This window comes from Pleurodeles waltl, chromosome 9, assembly GCF_031143425.1.
Source record: "Pleurodeles waltl isolate 20211129_DDA chromosome 9, aPleWal1.hap1.20221129, whole genome shotgun sequence".
Lineage (NCBI taxonomy): Eukaryota > Metazoa > Chordata > Amphibia > Caudata > Salamandridae > Pleurodeles > Pleurodeles waltl.
The window spans coordinates 995,538,211-995,559,169 of record NC_090448.1 but is presented as its reverse complement, the minus strand read 5'-3'; the positions used below and the strand labels follow the sequence as shown (position 1 = coordinate 995,559,169).

General features: G+C 46.0%; 1 protein-coding gene across 1 annotated transcript in view; it reads left to right on the top strand.

Moving 5' to 3' along the window:
• Positions 1-20,959, top strand: part of MAPK1IP1L (mitogen-activated protein kinase 1 interacting protein 1 like) — a 169,884-nt gene that overhangs the window by 67,721 nt on the left and 81,204 nt on the right. Inside the window, exon 3 of the mRNA XM_069208539.1 lies at positions 19,752-20,861. Within this exon, the coding sequence (XP_069064640.1) occupies positions 19,752-20,861 (1,110 nt within the window). The remainder of the gene's footprint in view (positions 1-19,751; positions 20,862-20,959) is intronic.

Sequence of the window (20,959 nt, the reverse complement as noted above, 5' to 3'; positions counted from 1 at the left end):
CTCCGAGTGTGTGTTCCTCATTTATTGCCTGTGTGTATGTACAACAAATGCTTAACACGACTCCTTGGATGAGCCTACTGCTCGACCACACTACCACAAAATAGAGCATTAGTATTATCTCTTTTTGCCACTATCTTACCTCTAAGGGGAACCCTTGGACTCTGTGCATACTATTCCTTACTTTGAAATAGTGCATACAGAGCCAACTTCCTACATTGGTGGATCAGCGGTGCGGTACAAGACTTTGCATTTGCTGGACTACTCAGCCAATACCTGATCACACGACAAATTCCAAAAATTGTCATTAGAAATTGATTTTTGCAATTTGAAATTTTTCTAAATTCTTTAAAGTCCTGCTAGGGCCTTGTGTTAGTCCCTGTTAGCATTTCTTTTAGAGTTTAAAAGTTTGGTAAAAGTTTGAATTAGATTCTAGAACTAGTTTTAGTTTCTTAAAAAGTATTCCAACTTTTAGAAGCATAATGTCTAATACAGATGTGAATGTGGTGGAACTCGACACCACACCTTACCTCCATCTACAGATGAGAGAGCTAAGGTCACTCTGTAAACTAAAGAAAATAGCAATGGGCTCCAGACCTTCCAAACTACAGCTCCAGGAGCCTCTCAAGCCCTGACTCCACAAACCATAGTCAGAGATGCTGGTTCCCTCACAGGAGGGACCAACCTCTCTGAAATCACTGAGGATAACTCCAGTGAAGAGGACATCCAGTTAGCCAGGATGGCCAAAAGATTGGCTTTGGAAAGACAGATCCTAGCCATAGAAAGGGAAAGACAAGAGATGGGCCTAGGACCCATCAATGGTGGCAGCAACATAAATAGGGTCAGAGATTCTCCTGACATGTTGAAAATCCCTAAAGGGATTGTAACTAAATATGAAGATGGTGATGACATCACCAAATGGTTCACAGCTTTTGAGAGGGCTTGTGTAACCAGAAAAGTGAACAAATCTCACTGGGGTGCTCTCCTTTGGGAAATGTTCACAGGAAAGTGTAGGGATAGACTCCTCACACTCTCTGGAAAAGATGCAGAATCTTATGACCTCATGAAGGGTACCCTGATTGAGGGCTTTGGATTCTCCACTGAGGAGTATAGGATTAGATTCAGGGGGGCTCAAAAATCCTCGAGCCAGACCTGGGTTGACTTTGTAGACTACTCAGTAAAAACACTAGATGGTTGGATTCAAGGCAGTGGTGTAAGTAATTATGATGGGCTGCACAATTTATTTGTGAAAGAACACCTATTAAGTAATTGTTTCAATGATAAACTGCATCAGCATCTGGTAGACCTAGGACCAATTTCTCCCCAAGAATTGGGAAAGAAGGCGGACCATTGGGTCAAGACTAGGGAGTCCAAAACTTCCACAGGGGGTGACCAAAAGAAAGGGGTCACAAAACCTCCCCAGGGGAAGGGTGGCGAGACAGCCAAAAACAAAAATAGTAAAGAGTCTTCTACAGGCCCCCAAAAACCTGCACAGGAGGGTGGGCCCAGAGCCTCTTCACAAAACAATTCTGGGTACAAGGGTAAAAACTTTGATCCCAAAAAGGCCTGGTGTCGTAGCTGTAGTCAGTCTGGACACCAAACTGGAGACACGGCCTGTCCCAAGAAAAATACCACTTCAAACTCCACTCCAGCTAACACTGGAATGGCTAGTCTCCAAGTGGGATCAACAGTGTGCCCAGAGCAAATCGGGTGTCACACTGAAGCTACATTAGTCTCTGAGGGTGGGGTGGATTTAGCCACACTGGCTGCCTGGCCCCCTAACATGCAAAAATACAGGCAGCAGCTCTTAATTAATGGGACAAGTGTAGAGGGCCTGAGGGATACAGGTGCCAGTGTCACTATGGTGACAGAGAAACTGGTTTCCCCTGGCCAATACCTGGCTGGACAAACTTATCCAGTCACCAACGCTGACAATCAGACTAAAGTGCATCCCATGGCAATGGTAACTTTAGAGTGGGGAGGGGTCAATGGCCTGAAACAGGTGGTGGTCTCCTCAAATATCCCAGTAGACTGTTTGCTTGGAAATGACCTGGAGTCCTCAGCATGGGCTGAGGTAGAACTGAAAACCCATGCAGCCATGCTGGGTATCCCTGAACTGGTGTGTGTCAAGACAAGGGCACAGTGCAAGGCACAGGGTGAAAAAGTAGAGCTGGAGTCTGGAAAAAAGGCCCAGCCTACCAAGAGAAAAGGAAAGTCAGCTGGGAAATCAGCTGCAACACAACTAGAAAAAGAGAACCTCTCTTCTCAGGAAGAAGTTCTGCCCTCTGAGGGAACTGAGCCTATGGAGCTGGAACCTTATCAGGTTGAGCTCTTGGGCCCAGGGGGACCCTCAAGGCAAGAGTTGTGTAAGGGACAAGAAACCTGTCCCTCTCTTGAAGGCCTTAGGCAGCAAGCTGCTGAAGAGTCCAAAGGCAAGAAAAATGGAACACATAGGGTCTATTGGGAAGATGGACTCCTGTACACTGAGGCAAGAGATCCCAAACCTGGTGCCACTAGGAGAGTGGTAGTGCCTCAGGGTTTCAGAGAGTTTATTCTGACCTTAGCCCATGATATTCCCCTTGCTGGGCATTTGGGACAAACCAAGACGTGGGAGAGGTTAGTCAACCACTTCTACTGGCCCAATATGTCCCAGAAGGTTAAGGAGTTTTGCCTCACCTGTCAAGCCAGTGGTAAGACAGGTGGACATCCAAAGGCCCCCCTCATTACACTCCCAGTGGTGGGGGTCCCCTTTGAAAGAGTGGGTGTGGACATAGTGGGTCCACTGGAACCTCCCACAGCCTCAGGAAATATGTACATCCTAGTAGTAGTGGATCATGCTACTAGGTATCCTGAAGCTATTCCCCTTAGGTCGACTACTGCCCCTGCAGTAGCCAAGGCCCTCATTGGTATCTTTACCAGAGTGGGTTTCCCTAAGGAGGTGGTGTCTGACAGAGGTACCAACTTCATGTCAGCATACCTAAAACACATGTGGAATGAGTGTGGGGTGACTTATAAGTTCACTACACCATATCATCCACAAACTAATGGCCTTGTTGAGAGATTCAACAAGACATTAAAGGGCATGATCATGGGGCTCCCAGAAAAACTCAAAAGGAGATGGGATGTCCTCTTGCCATGTCTGCTTTTCACTTACAGAGAGGTGCCTCAGAAGGGAGTAGGGTTCTCACCCTTTGAACTTCTGTTTGGCCACCCTGTAAGGGGACCACTTGCTCTTGTTAAAGAAGGCTGGGAGAGACCTCTTCATGAGCCTAAACAAGACATAGTGGACTATGTACTTGGCCTTCGCACAAGAATGGCAGAGTACATGGAAAAGGCAAGTAAAAACCTTGAGGCCAGCCAACATCTCCAGAAGTTTTGGTATGACCAAAAGGCTGCAATGGTTGAATTTCAACCAGGGCAGAAAGTTTGGGTTTTGGAGCCTGTGGCTCCCAGGGCACTTCAGGACAGATGGAGTGGCCCTTACCCAATCCTGGAAAAGAAGAGCCAGGTCACCTACCTGGTGGACCTAGGCACAAGCAGGAGCCCCAAGAGGGTGATCCATGTAAACCGCCTAAAACTCTTCCATGATAGGGCTGATGTAAATCTGTTGATGGTAACAGATGAGGACCAGGAAGCTGAGAGTGATCCTCTCCCTGATCTCCTCTCATCAGACCCTAAAGATGGCTCAGTGGAAGGAGTGATCTATTCAGACACCCTCTCTGGCCAACAGCAATCTGACTGTAGGAAGGTCCTGCAACAGTTTGCTGAGCTCTTTTCCCTAACCCCTGGTCAGACACACCTGTGTACCCATGATGTGGACACAGGAGACAGCATGCCTGTCAAAAACAAAATATTCAGACAGTCTGATCAAGTTAAGGAAAGCATCAAGGTGGAAGTCCACAAGATGCTGGAATTGGGAGTAATTGAGCACTCTGACAGCCCCTGGGCTAGCCCAGTGGTCTTAGTCCCCAAACCTCACACCAAAGATGGAAAGAGAGAAATGAGGTTTTGTGTGGACTACAGAGGTCTTAATTCTGTCACCAAGACAGATGCCCATCCCATTCCTAGAGCTGATGAGCTGATAGACAAATTAGGGACTGCCAAATTCTTAAGTACCTTTGACTTAACAGCAGGGTACTGGCAAATCAAAATGCCCCCTGGAGCAAAAGAAAAGACAGCATTCTCCACACCTGATGGGCATTATCAGTTCACTGTTATGCCCTTTGGTTTAAAGAATGCCCCTGCCACCTTCCAAAGGTTGGTGAATCAAGTCCTTGCTGGATTGGAATCCTTTAGTGCAGCTTATCTTGATGATATTGCTGTCTTCAGCTCCACCTGGCAGGATCACCTGGTCCACCTGAAGAAGGTTTTGAAGGCTCTGCAATCTGCAGGCCTCTCTATCAAGGCATCCAAATGCCAGATAGGGCAGGGAACTGTGGTTTACTTGGGACGCCTTGTAGGTGGAGGCCAAGTTCAGCCACTCCAACCCAAGATCCAGACTATTCTGGACTGGGTAGCTCCAAAAACCCAGACTCAAGTCAGGGCATTCCTTGGCTTGACTGGGTACTATAGGAGGTTTGTGAAGGGATATGGATCCATTGTGACAGCCCTCACAGAACTCACCTCCAAGAAAATGCCCAAGAAAGTAAACTGGACTATAGAATGCCAACAGGCCTTTGACACCCTGAAACAAGCTATGTGCACAGCACCAGTTCTAAAAGCTCCAGATTACTCCAAGCAATTCATTGTGCAAACAGATGCCTCTGAACATGGGATAGGGGCAGTTTTGTCCCAAACAAATGATGATGGCCTTGACCAGCCTGTTGCTTTCATTAGCAGGAGGTTACTCCCCAGGGAGCAGCGTTGGAGTGCCATTGAGAGGGAGGCCTTTGCTGTGGTTTGGTCCCTGAAAAAGCTGAGACCATACCTCTTTGGTACTCACTTTGTAGTTCAAACCGACCACAGACCTCTCAGATGGCTGATGCAAATGAAAGGTGAAAATCCAAAACTGTTGAGGTGGTCCATCTCCCTACAGGGAATGGACTTTATAGTGGAACACAGACCTGGGACTGCCCATGCCAATGCAGATGGCCTTTCCAGGTTCTTCCACTTAGAAAATGAAGACTCTCTTGGGAAAGGTTAGTCTCATCCTCTTTCGTTTGGGGGGGGGGGGGGGTTGTGTAAGGAAATGCCTCCTTGGCATGGTTACCCCCTGACTTTTTGCCTTTGCTGATGCTATGTTTTGAATTGAAATTGTGCTGAGGCCTGCTAACCAGGCCCCAGCACCAGTGTTCTTTCCCTAACCTGTACTTTTGTATCCACAATTGGCACACCCTGGCATCCAGGTAAGTCCCTTGTAACTGGTACCTCTGGTACCAAGGGCCCTGATGCCAGGGAAGGTCTCTAAGGGCTGCAGCATGTCTTATGCCACCCTGGAGACCCCTCACTCAGCACAGACACACTGCTTACCAGCTTGTGTGTGCTAGTGAGAACAAAATGAGTAAGTCGACATGGCACTCCCCTCAGGGTGCCATGCCAGCCTCTCACTGCCTATGCAGTATAGGTAAGACACCCCTCTAGCAGGCCTTACAGCCCTAAGGCAGGGTGCACTATACCATAGGTGAGGGCACCAGTGCATGAGCACTGTGCCCCTACTGTGTCTAAACCAAACCTTAGACATTGTAAGTGCAAGGTAGCCATAAGAGTATATGGTCTGGGAGTCTGTCAAACACGAACTCCACAGCACCATAATGGCTACACTGAAAACTGGGAAGTTTGGTATCAAACTTCTCAGCACAATAAATGCACACTGATGCCAGTGTACATTTTATTGTAAAATACACCCCAGAGGGCACCTTAGAGGTGCCCCCTGAAACCTTAACCGACTATCTGTGTAGGCTGACTGGTTCCAGCAGCCTGCCACAACCGAGACATGTTGCTGGCCCCATGGGGAGAGTGCCTTTGTCACTCTGAGGCCAGTAACAAAGCCTGCACTGGGTGGAGATGCTAACACCTCCCCCAGGCAGGAGCTGTCACACCTGGCGGTGAGCCTTTGTGCCAGCACCACAGGACACTCCAGCTAGTGGAGTTGCCCGCCCCCTCCGGCCACGGCCCCCACTTTTGGCGGCAAGGCCGGAGAAAATAATGAGAACAACAAGGAGGAGTCACTGGCCAGTCAGGACAGCCCCTAAGGTGTCCTGAGCTGAAGTGACTCTAACTTTTAGAAATCCTCCATCTTGCAGATGGAGGATTCCCCCAATAGGATTAGGGATGTGCCCCCCTCCCCTTGGGAGGAGGCACAAAGAGGGTGTACTCACCCTCAGGGCTAGTAGCCATTGGCTACTAACCCCCCAGACCTAAACACGCCCTTAAATTTAGTATTTAAGGGCTTCCCTGAACCTAGGAAAACAGATTCCTGAAACTACAAGAAGAAGAGGACTGCTGAGCTGAAAAACCCCTGCAGAAGAAGAACAGAAGACACCAACTGCTTTGGCCCCAGTCTTACCGGCCTGTCTCCTGCCTTCCAAAGAAACCTGCTCCAGCGACGCTTTCCAAAGGACCAGCGACCTCTGAATCCTCAGAGGACTGCCCTGCTTCAAGAAAGACAAGAAACTCCCGAGGACAGCGGCACTGCTCCAAAAGAACTGCAACTTTGTTACAGAGGAGCAGATTTAAAGACCCCTACAAATCCCCGCAAGAAGCGTGAGACTTGCAACACTGCACCCGGCGACCCCGACTCGACTGGTGGAGAACCAACACCTCAGGGAGGTCCCTCCGGCGACTCCGAGACCGTGAGTAACCAAAGTTGTCCCCCCTGAACCCCCACAGCGACGCCTGCAGAGGGAATCCCGAGGCTCCCCCTGACCGCGACTGCCTGAACCTAAAGTCCCGACGGCTGGAAAAGACCCTGCACCCGCAGCCCCCAGCACCTGAAGGATCGGAACTTCTGTGCAGGAGTGACCCCCAGGAGGCCCTCTCCCTTGCCCAGGTGGTGGCTACCCCGAGGAGCCCCCCCCTTGCCTGCCTGCACCGCTGAAGAGATCCCTTGGTCTCCCATTGAAACCTACAGAGAACCCGACGCTTGTTTGCACACTGCACCCGGCCGCCCCCGCGCTGCTGAGGGTGTACTTTCCGTGTGGACTTGTCCCCCCCGGTGCCCTACAAAACCCCCCTGGTCTGCCCTCCGAAGACGCGGGTACTTACCTGCTGGCAGACTGGAACCGGGGCACCCCCTTCTCTCCATTGAAGCCTATGTGTTTTGGGCACCTCTTTGACCTCTGCACCTGACCGGCCCTGAGCTGCTGGTGTGGTAACTTTGGGGTTGCTCTGAACCCCCAACGGTGGGCTACCTTGGACCCAAAACTGAAACCTGTAAGTGACTTACTTACCTGTTAGAACTAACATTACTTTACCTCCCCCAGGAACTGTGAAAATTGCACTAAGTGTCCACTTTTAAAACCACTATTTGTGTTTTATGTAAAAAGTATACATGCTAATGTAATGATTCAAAGTTCCTAAAGTACTTACCTGCAATACCTTTCAAATGAGATATTACATGTAGAATTTGAACCTGTGGTTCTTAAAATAAACTAAGAAAATATATTTTTCTATAACAAAACCTATTGGCTGGATTTGTCACTGAGTGTGTGTTCCTCATTTATTGCCTGTGTGTATGTACAACAAATGCTTAACACTACTCCTTGGATAAGCCTACTGCTCGACCACACTACCACAAAATAGAGCATTAGTATTATCTCTTTTTGCCACTATCTTACCTCTAAGGGGAACCCTTGGACTCTGTGCATACTATTCCTTACTTTGAAATAGTGCATACAGAGCCAACTTCCTACACAAACCATATAGTGAAGGCATGCAACAAAACTCCCAGCTGAGGCAGAAGACTTGAAGAATCCATTGATTTAAAAGTATGTGGATGAGACATGTAAGCTGGTTAGGGGCTATAGCTGGAGATTGAGTTGGGTTTGTGTGTCGTATGTAGGCAGAACAAGTATAATTTGGAGGTTGGTTGAAACAGCAGCCTAATCCATTAACTTCTCATACACTCAACATCCAAATGCAGACTAAATGAAAATATAACAGAGCACTACATGACCTTTTATAAGGCCTATAAGGTGTTGTACATAGTGGAGTCCTACCACCAATTTATGTGCAGATTCATGTCTTTTTAGGGTGAGCGTAAGCAGGCGTCCTCTTGTATACATTTAAGTATACTTCTTCTGTGGGCTTAAAGGCATTTAATTTGCTTGTTTCAGTGTCATTTAAAAATCCTTGGTTGCCAGTGGCCAGTCATGCTTGGGAGCAGGGACCAGCTACTATATAATTCCGCTTTGTCATGTTCATCTGTTGTTTGGGGGCCTTTTTTTCCTTCGCTTCCTGCTTGTGTTTGGCAAAGCTTCCCTTTTCATTGCAGAGCATTCTTGCGCTCACCTCGTCACATTTGCTTGGCCATCTGTTGCCTCCTCGCTCTCACCCCCTCCCTCCCGTCATTGCTGTGATCCTTCTTGTGCCGCTGCTTGTTCCCAACAACTGTTACCATTGCACTTCTGATAAATACTCCTCCATCCAAAAGATGGGCAGAATCGTTACGAACTACGCTGCCAACCACTGACGTCATCAAATATGCACTTGCAACTGGCTGTAACACAACCTCTTCTATATCCCAGTGTCCTTTGCGCTTGGGTTTTCTCTTTCTGAGTAATGTTTACATAACAGGAGCAGTCAGAGCTGAAGAGAAGCGACCAATGTAAGTTCCTGTGTTGGGCACAGCAGAGCCATGATTAACCCTTGGGTTTTGAGAATGTACGGGAGGGTGAAGGGGTTAAGATTTGTTTTTTAAAAGCTGCTTTTATGTTGGTGTATCTACTTTGCGGGGGGCGTTCAGTTTTGGGGTACTGCAGCAAAGATACATTTGAGTACTTGTACCGTTTTTATTGGGAGACAGTGATCAAAAGATATCAGCCTTTATGCAAGCATCAATGGGGTGGTAAATTAATGACTCTCTTGGTTTGACAAATGTGTTGCATGTCTGTGTTTTAGCCAACGTCAGGACTAGGTTTTGGTTGTGCAGTTTTGTTGAACTACTAGGGGACGTCTAGACAGTGGGTATTCTATACAAACTTGTGAAGAACTGGTTTATGGCTAAGCTTTCATTGACGGTTTGTTTGTTTAGGAGTAAACCTGGGAGCAATATTTTTAGGGTTGAGACAGTGTTAAGGACAGATTGATTTTGTGGGTTAGACTTTGTGGGGAAGATGGTTTTGTGACCAGTTTTAAGTATTGGAATGGAGCAGTGTTAATACCAATCCCCATGTATTTACTGTGTAGTTCATATTGGGAAATGTGATAACGTCACAATAGCAGCTAGTGCTCTTTAGTGCTGGAATCTGCACAGTGTGGTATGTAAGCTTCTTAGTGTTTTGTGCGACTGAGTAGCAGTGCATTTAGTATCTACATGGAATGTACTTCAGTGACCGAATCGATTAATGGCACCTCAATACAGTTTCTAAAATCTTTCTCTTTTGTTTTACAAATTATAATGGGGTTTTATCGAGCAGAATTAGAACTAATGTAAAAAATGGATACAACTGTTTCTATGCAATCTTCCGGGTTAAGAAATACTTGTCACTTTTTGATACTGTTTGTCTGGCACGTGATTTTTTTCAAGGTATGCTTATGAAAAGCGGTACCTACCAAAGTATACAGCATCACACTACAAAGATGGGCTTGTATGAAATAAATTTGTATGGCACCTGGGGTGGCTTTTTAGGTCGAGCATAGCAGCGTGCAAGCACTGCTGAAGGTAAATGGAACTGGTTTAATTATATCCAGGGCCACTGGAATTATGTGGCAGGAAAAGACCAAATTATGAGGCAGTGTTGACCAATTTATGTGGCAAGAAAAGTCAATTTATCAATCTATAATAGCAATAGCTTTAACTCAAGCAAATGCGTGACCTATTGTATTGCAAGTGCTTGGGTTTTTTTTGTCCTGTCTGATATTTTATTTCAGAAACAAACCAACATAGTACCCCAAAAGCACGGATGTGTTTCTGAAAAATAGACATAAATGGCCTTGGGGCTCAGGGAATTTAGCCCATTCAAATGGAAGCCATTGTGTGTTTTCCGTGACAGACTCTGCTATCCCTCTCATGGCTGTCCCCGACATGTAAATCCAGTGACAGTTGCCTGTCCTAAACAACTCATGCGGCCATCGTTGTAACCTCTCAGCCCAGCAGCGGCAGGCTTGCCATGTCAAGAGTTAATTATGCTGGAGCCAGCTGAATCTCTGCTACAGGAAAGCCTGCTGTTCCCCCTCCTGTCACAGTGTCCTTTCCTCAGGATCTGCACGCCGCCGAACAAAAGGCCCACCTTCCGGCATCACCAACTCAGAAAGCTGTTATAGCACAGAGTTATGGTGAAGCCAGTTGGGGGAAGGGAATTAGGGTAGGGAACAGCAGGGAGACAAATCTGAAAAGAAAAAACGGTTAAGCATGTATGTATATACTTGTTCATAACAGCATTAACATTCAATTATACACTTAGACAAAGGCGTCTCCGTGAATGCAAGTGATGAGACCCTTATGGAATAAACAAAGGCGTCTCTATTCCATAAGGGTCTCAACTCTTGCATTCACTGTGCCAAGGGTGCTTTACTTCCTGTGAACTGAAGCGCTTTGAATGCTGTGCCAAGGGCGCTTTACTTCGTGTGAACTGAAGCGCTTTGAATGCTGTGCCAAGGGCGCTTTACTTCGTGTGAATTGAAGCACTTTGAATGCTGTGCCAAGGGCACTTTACTTCCTGTGAACTGAAGCGCTTTGAATGGCGTGCCAAGGGCGCCTTACTCATGTGAACTGAAGCGCTTTGTTTTCCGTGCCAAGGACGCTTTACATCTGTGAACTGAAGCGCCTGAATTGCCGTGCCAAGCGTGATTTACATCTGTGAACTGAAGCACCAGAATTGCCGTGCCAAGACCGCTGTACTTTAGAAACTGAAAACGCTTTGCACGTTATGCTAAGGGGCACGTTTACCTTTTGGAAGTAACGACTTCCTCCAAACTTGGATTCATCAAGGCCTTACCACTACGAGTACGACCTACTCGTTTTGAATGCACCATGGAAACTAAGATACTTCAATTGGATGACACTCTGCCGTTCAGGAACTCTGCTCTTCTCCAGAGTAACCCCCACGAGGTCTGGCTGCATCAAAGTCTTCAAAATAGTGAGCAACGTGCTTGGGTGTGGCTGGGCTTTATAGGCCTGCCACACCCCAAAATGGCTGCTGCCTCTAAAAACATGGGAATTGTAGTCCCTTCATAGAATAGCACTGATAAGTGCATCTTGTCCACCAATGTACTGAACCTGCAGCTCTATGAGCTTTGCCAAAGGGCAGACAACGCTGTTGGCCACCTTTTGAGCAAGAGGGGATGACAAGTGGTGCGCAGAAAGCGCTGTAGAGCCGCGTATCGGAGTTTCGGGCAGGACCTGGACCGCGCATGGTCTTATTCCTGACACCTCTGGATGGGACATTTTTACAACTTAAAGTAGTGGTCACATCCAGCCAAATTTTAAATAAGCTCCTTGATCCACATGTAGGGTTTTTCCTCTAGATCCAAGTAGTAAGGAAACTTGGGACAGAAAGCCTCCCCTTTAGTGGGAATGAGAGAGCTGGAGTCCCAATTTTGCCAAAACGCAGGCACAAAACTATGATGAGTCGGAAAAAGGAGAACACTGTTGGCACTTTAGAATAGTGTTTTCAGAGGGTTCACGATTAGTCCATATCTCGCGAGAGATGCGCATATGCTCCGTCATTTTCAAGTCTTTTGGGTTGAGAAGGTTTTTCACAGAATCGGACCTAAATAAATGTGCCCTCTAAATTGCAGAGTCTAGTGTGGAAAGATTAGAAAATGAATTCACCCATTGTCTGGCACGGTGCTAAGTCTCCTAGCCAGTGCGCAGAACTGTGTTCACGATCAGTTACCTGTACCTTCTATTTATATTTTTATTTTTTATGTATTCTGACACCTTTGCAAGTTTAGACATATTAAGATAAGAAATCTGCTTTACTTTGTGTGAGTGAAAGCTAAAGTCAGAAATACACATTCATATTTCGTTTGGTGTTGCCTCTGCCTTCATTTCAGACAGACCTCATCAAAATGATGCAGTGAATAGAAAAGGCCACTTCAAGGACTGCTTCTCAATTACATTGAACAGAATATTCCATATTGAATTAATTTACTTGAAATTGGAAGTGTTACCGTTTTGATCAAAGAGGCTAATGAGGGCACTTGTTAGCTGGAAATCTTCAGAGCTGCTACCCTGAGAATAGTTGTCCTACTTCCAAATGTAAACGGCTCCACTATCACTGTAGAATGTATTGTAAAATGGATCAAGAAGTAGCCGGACACAGACAAAATGACGGTTGTCATGTTTTTAATGCTTACAAGTGAAACCCAACTCTCTGATTATCCACAAATATTTTGAAAAATGTTTGAGAGGTTGGAGTTTCGCTGTACAGGCTCTCATTCTGTGGACCTCCCTCCCTGACTACTTGCAATTTGAAACAGAGTTTCCACTCTAATGGAAAAACTTATATTTGGTTAATCAGTTTCCAACTGTCTAATGATATTCCTCTGCATACTTCAACCCCAAGAAACTGTTGTTGAACATGCGCTTTATTAAGTATAAATAACAAAACAAATGGGAGAGAGATTAACCTCTTAAGTGCGATCGCGCCCCCCCCCCCCCAGGGGATTTTTTTTTTTCTTCAAAAAAAAAAAATGAAATGACAGGGGGTCGCCCGTGGGCAGGGTGGCCCCCTGTGGGGGCAATTTTTTTTTTAGATGTTTTTAGGGTTTCCCTGGGGGCCATTTTGTCCCCCAAGGAAACCATACAACAACTAAAAAAAATATATATGTATATATCTATATATATATATCTATGTAGATAGATATATCTAGGTACATGGATATATCTATAGATATATCTATGTAGATATATATATATATATATATATATATATATATATAGGTAGATCTGTATCAAAGAGATTTATAAAGCGCGCTACTCACCTGTGAGGGTCTCAAGGCGCTGGGGGTGGAGGGAAAGGGGCTAGGAGGTTCACTGTTCAAAAAGCCAGGTTTTGAGGCCCTTCCTGAAAAGAAGTAGGTTTTGGGTCTTGCGAATGTGGGTTGTGAGTGCGTTCCATGTTTTGGGTGCAATGTAGGAGAAGGATCTGCCCCCGGTGGTGGTGTGTTTGATGCGGGGGTCAGAGGCGAGAGAGAGGTCAGCTGAACGGACGTTTTGTGTGGGGGTGTGGAAGGTGACTCTCGTTGAGGTAGGCAGGGCCTGTGTTGTGGAGTGATTTGTGTGTGAGGATGAGGATCTTGAAGGTGATCCTTTTGTCAATGGGGAGCCAGTGGAGGGATTTGAGGTGTGGAGAGATGTGTTCGTGTCGGTGGAGGTCGAGGATGAGTCGTGCTGCTGAGTTCTGGATGCGTGTAGTTTGCACTTGAGTTTTAGAGTGGTGCCGGCGTAGAGGGCGTTTCTGTAATCAAGCCTGCTGCTGATGAGTGCGTGAGTGACAGTTTTTCTGGTCTCTGTGGGGATCCATTTGAATGTTTTTCAGTATACAGAGTTTGTTGAAGCATGAGGAGGTAAGAGCGTTGATTTGTTGGGTCATAGAGAGGGAGGAGTCTAGGATGATGCTGAGGTTGCGTGCGTAGTTGGCGGGGGTGGGTGCAGGGCCTAGCGTGGTGGGCCACCATGGGGGGTCCCAGGTTTTTTTGGTGAGGGCCAAAGAGGATTATTTCAGTTTTGCTTGAGTTGAGTTTCAGGTGGTTGGCTGTCATATATACATCACTTTTGTCAATATGTGTGTGGTTTCCCTGGGGGGAAAAGGGTCCGACTTGTCTAGTGGCAGTTTTAGTGCCATAAAGAAGCGCAGAAGGTTTATATGCCTACTGCAAAGAGCACATCTGTATTTTATGTAAATAGCTGAGTACATTAGTAATGTCTATGGAGAGATGAAGGGCACTTTTGCTGGGTGGTAATGAGGGAATCCGAGGAGGAGGGAGTGGGAGCACCAATAATGAATGATGGACTGGGCACAGGAGGTGCTAAAGACTGTGACGAATGGTATGTGACAAGGTGTTTTTTGAGTGTCTTGAAAGTACGTGCTGATTGAGGGAAGAAGCGCAGGTAAGGTGGCCTCTACTGTTGCACGTATCTCACACACACCATCGATTTTGTGACTGTCTACGTAGGCTAGTGTTTTAGAGCAACAGTTTAGCCAATAGCAGAGATGGCATCTTGATGGATGACTGCTGCCTGCACTCGGGTTATAGAGGACCGCTCTGACATAGGATCAGAGACTGAGACATCAGATACTGAGACAGCATCTGAGGGATAGGACAATGGCGCAGACTCTGGGAGTGATTTTTCAGTCAGAGGAGTCCCATTCGAAAACTCCTCTTCCAGTACATTATGAGGGAGGTGATGAGGACAGTCCTGCTGTCCCTTCGCAAGCTGTTCGTGCAACTGGGTAATAGTGGGTTAGGCCAACCCAGAGAGCAGGTGAATGCGGCGGCAAGCAGAGAGAGAGTGCTCTCTTGGGAGCTCACCAATTTAGTTCAGCCCCAAATTCCACCACCCAAATCATATTGTGGAGACATCAAAATTGTCTATGGCAAAACAAACTGGTTTTGTAAGGCAGGCACCTGTGTTTTTGGTCCTGGATTCGGCGGCCATATAGAGAAACACACTAAACCCAAACATTTCTGGAAACTAGACATTCGGGGGAGTCCACAGAGGTGTGACTTGTGTGGATTCCCCAAAGTTTTCTTACCCAGAATACCCTGCAAAGCTGAAATGTTGAAAAAAAACTCTATTTTTCTCGCATTTCTGTCACACAAACTACAGGAATATGCTGGGATCCACAACATTCCTACCACCCAGTGACTCCTCACCTGTCCTGATAAAAACACTACCCCACTTGAGTGCCTACACCTAGTGCCTGTGTCAGGAATGGATCACCCCAGGGTCAACAGCTGCCTCACGTAAGGACCAACATTGACCGTTGTGTGATCTATTCCTGACGCAGGCACCAGGCCTAACCACACAAGTGAGGTATCATATTTATCGGGAGACTTGGGGGAACGCTGGGTGGAAGGAAATTTGTGGCTCCCCTCAGATTCCAGAACTTTCTGTCACCGAAATGTGTGGAAAACGTGGTATTTTAGCCACATTTTGAGGTTTGCAAAGGATTCTGGGTAACAGAACCTGGTCCGAGCCCCACAAGTCACCTCATCTTGGATTCCCCTGGGTTTCTAGTTTTCAAAAATGTGCTGGTTTGCTAGGTTTCCCAGGTGCCGGCTGAGCTAGAGGCCAAAATCCACAGGTAGGCACTGTTTTCTATGAAAAAATTTGATGTGTCCACGTTCTGTTTTGGGGCATTTCCTGTCGCGGGCGCTAGGCCTACCCACACAAGTGAGGTATCATTTTTATCGGGAGACTTAGGGGAACGCCGGGTGGAAGGAAATTTGTGGCTCCTCTCAGATTCCAGAACTTTCTGTCACCGAAATGTGAGGAAAACTTGTTTTTTTGGCCACTTTTTGAGGCTTGCAAAGGATTCTGGGTAACAGAACCTGGTCCGAGCCCCGCGAGTCACCCCTCCTTGGATTGCCCTAGGTCTCTAGTTTTCAGAAATGCACAGGTTTGGTAGGTTTCCCTAGGTGCCGGCTGAGCTAGAGGCCAAAATCTACAGGTAGGCACTTCTCAAAAAACACCTCTGTTTTCTTCCAAAAATTTGGATGTGTCCACGTTGCGCTTTGGGGCGTTTCCTGTCGCGGGCGCTAGGCCTACCCACACAAGTGAGGTATCATTTTTATCGGGAGACTTGGGGGAACGCCGGGTGGAAGGAAATTTGTGGCTCCTCTCAGATTCCAGAACTTTCTGTCACCGAAATGTGAGGAAAACTTGTTTTTTTAGCCACTTTTTGAGGTTTGCAAAGGATTCTGGGTAACAGAACCTGGTCCGAGCCCCGCGAGTCACCCCTCCTTGGATTGCCCTAGGTCTCTAGTTTTCAGAAATGCACAGGTTTGGTAGGTTTCCCTAGGTGCCGGCTGAGCTAGAGGCCAAAATCTACAGGTAGGCACTTCTCAAAAAACACCTCTGTTTTCTTCCCAAAATTTTGATGTGTCCACGTTGCGCTTTGGGGCGTTTCCTGTCGCGGGCGCTAGGCCTACCCACACAAGTGAGGTATTATTTTTATCGGGAGACTTGGGGGAACGCCGGGTGGAAGGAAATTTGTGGCTCCTCTCAGATTCCAGAACTTTCTGTCACCGAAATGTGAGGAAAACTTGTTTTTTTAGCCACTTTTTGAGATTTGCAAAGGATTCTGGGTAACAGAACCTGGTCCGAGCCCCGCGAGTCACCCCTCCTTGGATTGCCCTAGGTCTCTAGTTTTCAGAAATGCACAGGTTTGGTAGGTTTCCCTAGGTGCCGGCTGAGCTAGAGGCCAAAATCTACAGGTAGGCACTTCTCAAAAAACACCTCTGTTTTCTTCCAAAAATGTGGATGTGTCCACGTTGCGCTTTGGGGAGTTTCCTGTCGCGGGCGCTAGGCCTACCCACACAAGTGAGGTATCATTTTTATCGGGAGACTTGGGGGAATGCCGGGTGGAAGGAAATTTGTGGCTCCTCTCAGATTCCAGAACTTTCTGTCACCGAAATGTGAGGAAAACTTGTTTTTTTAGCCACTTTTTGAGGTTTGCAAAGGATTCTGGGTAACAGAACCTGGTCCGAGCCCCGCAAGTCACCCCTCCTTGGATTCCCCTAGGTCTCTAGTTTTCAGAAATGCACAGGTTTGGTAGGTTTCCCTATGTGCCGGCTGAGCTAGAGGCCAAAATCTACAGGTAGGCACTTTGGAAAAAACAGCTGTGTTTTCTATAAAAAAAATAGGATGTGTCCATGTTGTGTTTTGGGGCATTTCCTGTCGCGGGCACTAGGCCTACCCACACAAGTGAGGTATCATTTTTATCGGGAGACTTGGGGGAACACAGAATAGCAAAACAAGTGTTATTGCCCCTTATCTTTCTCTACATTTTTTCCTTCCAAATATAAGAGAGTGTGTAAAAAAGACGTCTATTTGAGAAATGCCCTGCAATTCACATGCTAGTATGGGCACCTCGGAATTCAGCGATGTGCAAATAACCACTGCTCCTCAAAACCTTATCTTGATCCCATTTTGGAAATGCAAAGGTTTTCTTGATACCTCTTTTTCACTCTTCATATTTCAGCAAATGAATTGCTGTATACCAAGTATAGAATGAAAACCAACTGCAGGGTGCAGCTCATTTATTGGCTCTGGGTACCTAGGGTTCTTGATGAACCTACAAGCCCTTTATATCCCCGCAACCAGAAGAGTCCAGCAGACAAAACGGTATATTGCTTTCAGAAATTGGACATCGCAGGAAAAAGTTACAGAGTAAAACATAAAGAAAAATGGCTGTTGTTTTCAGCTCAATTTCAATATTTTTTTATTTCAGCTGTTATTTTCTGTAGGAAAACCTTGTAGGATCTACACAAATGACCCCTTGCTGAATTCAGAATTTTGTCTAGTTTTCAGAAATGTTTAGCATTCCGGGATCCAGCATTGGTTTCACACCCATTCCTGTCACTAACTGGAAGGAGGCTGAAAGCACCAAATATAGTAGAAATGGGGTATGTCCCAGTAAAATGCCAAATTTGTGTTGAAAAATTTGGTTTTCTGATTCAAGTCTGCCCGTTCCTGAAAGGTGGGAAGATAGTGATTTCAGCACCAGAAACCCTTTGTTGATGGCATTTTCAGGGAAAAAACCACAAGCCTTCTTCGGCAGCCCTTTTTTCCCATTTTTTTGGAAAAAAATAAATTTTCACTGTATTTTGGCTATTTTCTTGGTCTCCTCCAGGTGAAACCACCAACTCTGGGTACCATTAGAATCCCTAGGATGTTGGAAAAAAAGGACGCAAATTTGGCGTGGTTAGCTTATGTGGACAAAAAGTTATGAAGCCCTAAGCGCGAACTACCCCAAATAGCCAAAAAAGGGCTCAGCACTGGGGGGGGGAAAGGCCCAGCAGCTAAGGGGTTAAGAGGCTAGGTAACTACAATGATGCGCCATTAGAGATTGGGATCTGCAAAGATAATCTCAGAAGAATATTTTAATGAAAAAGAAATTGCTTTGGAAAATCTCGCCGGTATTAGTTTAACAGACTTGAGGGAGATGTCCGACCTTAGGAGTAGGAATAATGACCTAGTGAAAAGCACATTTTAGAGAGAGTGCTCAACAGCAGGATCATTCTCTCTACCTAAAGTGATGATTCAACATAAATGCAAATCCTACATTTTTTTGATCTAGAGACCTTTATTCACAAAGCATTTGAAGAGGAATTTTAGATTATTCACTACAGATGCTTACATGTTATCACATAAAGTAATTTTAGAACTATGACAAATTGATTGTAACTTAAATTATATGACAAAGCCTCTGCAATATGAATGAGTGAATGAAGACTCTTTTAAATTGCATGCTTATTTTCTCAATTCTAGCATCTTAATTAAAATTGGCTTTTGTTTTTTTACCTGTTAAATCAATTTGTGTGTTTTTTTTGTTTGTTTTTTTTTATTCATTTTTTTTTTATTTTGTGAAGTTCTGACCTGTTTTATGGAATTTACTACTGAAATAAAGGAAATTGATTGACTGAACTTGTACAGACTGCATGAAGGGCAATTTGTAGGATAAAGAAAGTATGTGCGCTGTTGGTTTGGAGAGAGACTTTTTTAGAATATTACTTGAGAATTGTGTCCCTCTTTTGCAAGAGGATATCTTACAGCCTTTATGAAGGGTCCGAGACGCAACAGTATTTGCACATATGTCTGACTTCCACATGTTGTGTGCTTAAGTAAAAGTGCACTTTTCTAATTCACAAAATATGATTTCACACTCTTAAACTGATTTTCGTGTGATTAAACCGTTGACCAAGAATGGAGTGTGGATGTTGCAGAGTGGGAATGTTCTGTGAAGTTGTTAATGCCAACAAATGAGTTATCATAAACTCCTCCCGACTCATTCCTCACAGGTTAGAAATTTGCTTTGAGTTAATTCTTGTTCAATGAGATTAGGGGAGGGAACATCTTCCAAATTGGTGTGGCTATGAGGGGTGTGGTTAACAGGCTTAATCCTATTAAACTTGAACCAAATCTTAAAAATGAGTGATCTACATTGCTGCAAGATTGACAACCTTAGTGTTTAATTTCTCTTTTTTCTGAATTGGGCACAAAGAGAAACTATGAATTTATGAATTGAATTGAGTTAAAAAAAAAAAAGAAAGCATACAACGCGCATTGGCTGCCTCTTTAACAAAAAAATGCATTGTGCCATTTCAGTGTTCTTTTGGTCATGTTGCTGTTGCCTCCGGTTGAGGCTGATATTTTATAATCTGCCATCCATTTATGTAAGTTAAATGGAATACAGTCGTTTTTTTTTTGTTTTGTTTTTTTACAGTGTTGCTCTTTGATGGTTGTTGCCTTCGTTCACATGACCTCTGTTTAGTGTATCGGAATGCAGTCTTTTTACAGCAAGAAAATTAGAGTTGGTAGTATACTCGCATTCCTGTGCAAAGTTCGCATTTTTAAAATACTTGTTCTTTTAAACAGTCATTTTATATCTATTAAAATGTTTATTTTTTATTTTTTATCTTAGTTGGCAGATGCTTTACCAGATTCTTCATCTACAAAGCCCACAAACATAAGCAACCCAAGAAATGATCCGCAGCCCCAGAGTTGGCCAGGTTCTAATGCTTGGGGAAATACACCAACTGCTCCCCCATCTTCTGGGACACAAGTGCCTGCACCTACTGCACCATCTTCAAATGCGCCATATGGACCAACCCCAACTGGCCCTTATCCTGCTGCACCATACCCTTCTGGACCGGCTGGACAACATCCCCCTGGACCGGCTGGGCAGTACCCTCCTGGACCTGCTGGACAGCATCCACCTGGACAATATCCACCTGGACCTGCTGGACAGCACCCCTCTGGACCTGCTGGACAGCACCCTGCTGGGCAGCACCCCTCTGGACCTGCTGGGCAGCACCCCTCTGGACCTGCTGGGCAGCACCCCTCTGGACCTGCTGGGCAGCACCCGACTGCTCCTGCTGGACAATACCCATCTGGTCCTGCTGGACAGTATCCGTCTGGTCCTGCTGGACAGTATCCGTCTGGTCCTGCTGGACAGTATCCGTCTGGTCCTACTGGACAATATCCTTCTGGGCCTGGCGGACAGTACCCACCAGGACCTGGTGGACAGTATCCCTCTGCACCTGCTGGTCCTTATCCTTCTGCCCCTGTTGGGCCTTATCCTTCTGCCCCTGTTGGGCCTTACCCATCAGCCCCTGGAGGCGCACCAGGATCCTATCCAAATCCTGCTCCACCTGGGCCCCCTAGTTCATATCCAGCTCCATCTGGGCCTTCTTCTGCCCCTACTATGCCATATCCTACACCGAGTGCTCCATTCCCAGTTCCTCCCAGGCCGTTTGGGCAAACAGATCCAGCTGCCCCTTCACCTCTTGGGCCATGGGGCACCATGCCATCTGGGCCATATGGGTCCTCTATGGGAGGGCAGTATCCAGCACCAAACCTGCCTTATCCAACCACAGGGCCATACTCCCAGCCATCTGGGGTTGCACCTGCAGTACCCTGGGGTTCAGTTCCACCTGGGACATGGGGTCCTCCACCACCAGGCCAGTTTTCTGGTCCTCCCGGATCTTATCCAGCACCAGGGCAGTATGCTCCATCAGGCCCAACTTCAAATGTAAGTATGACAAGTTTCCTATTTTTAAACTGTTGCCATTATGATATGCTAAATTGTGAAAGATATCAAAGCATTTTCTTTGCTTTACATAAACAACT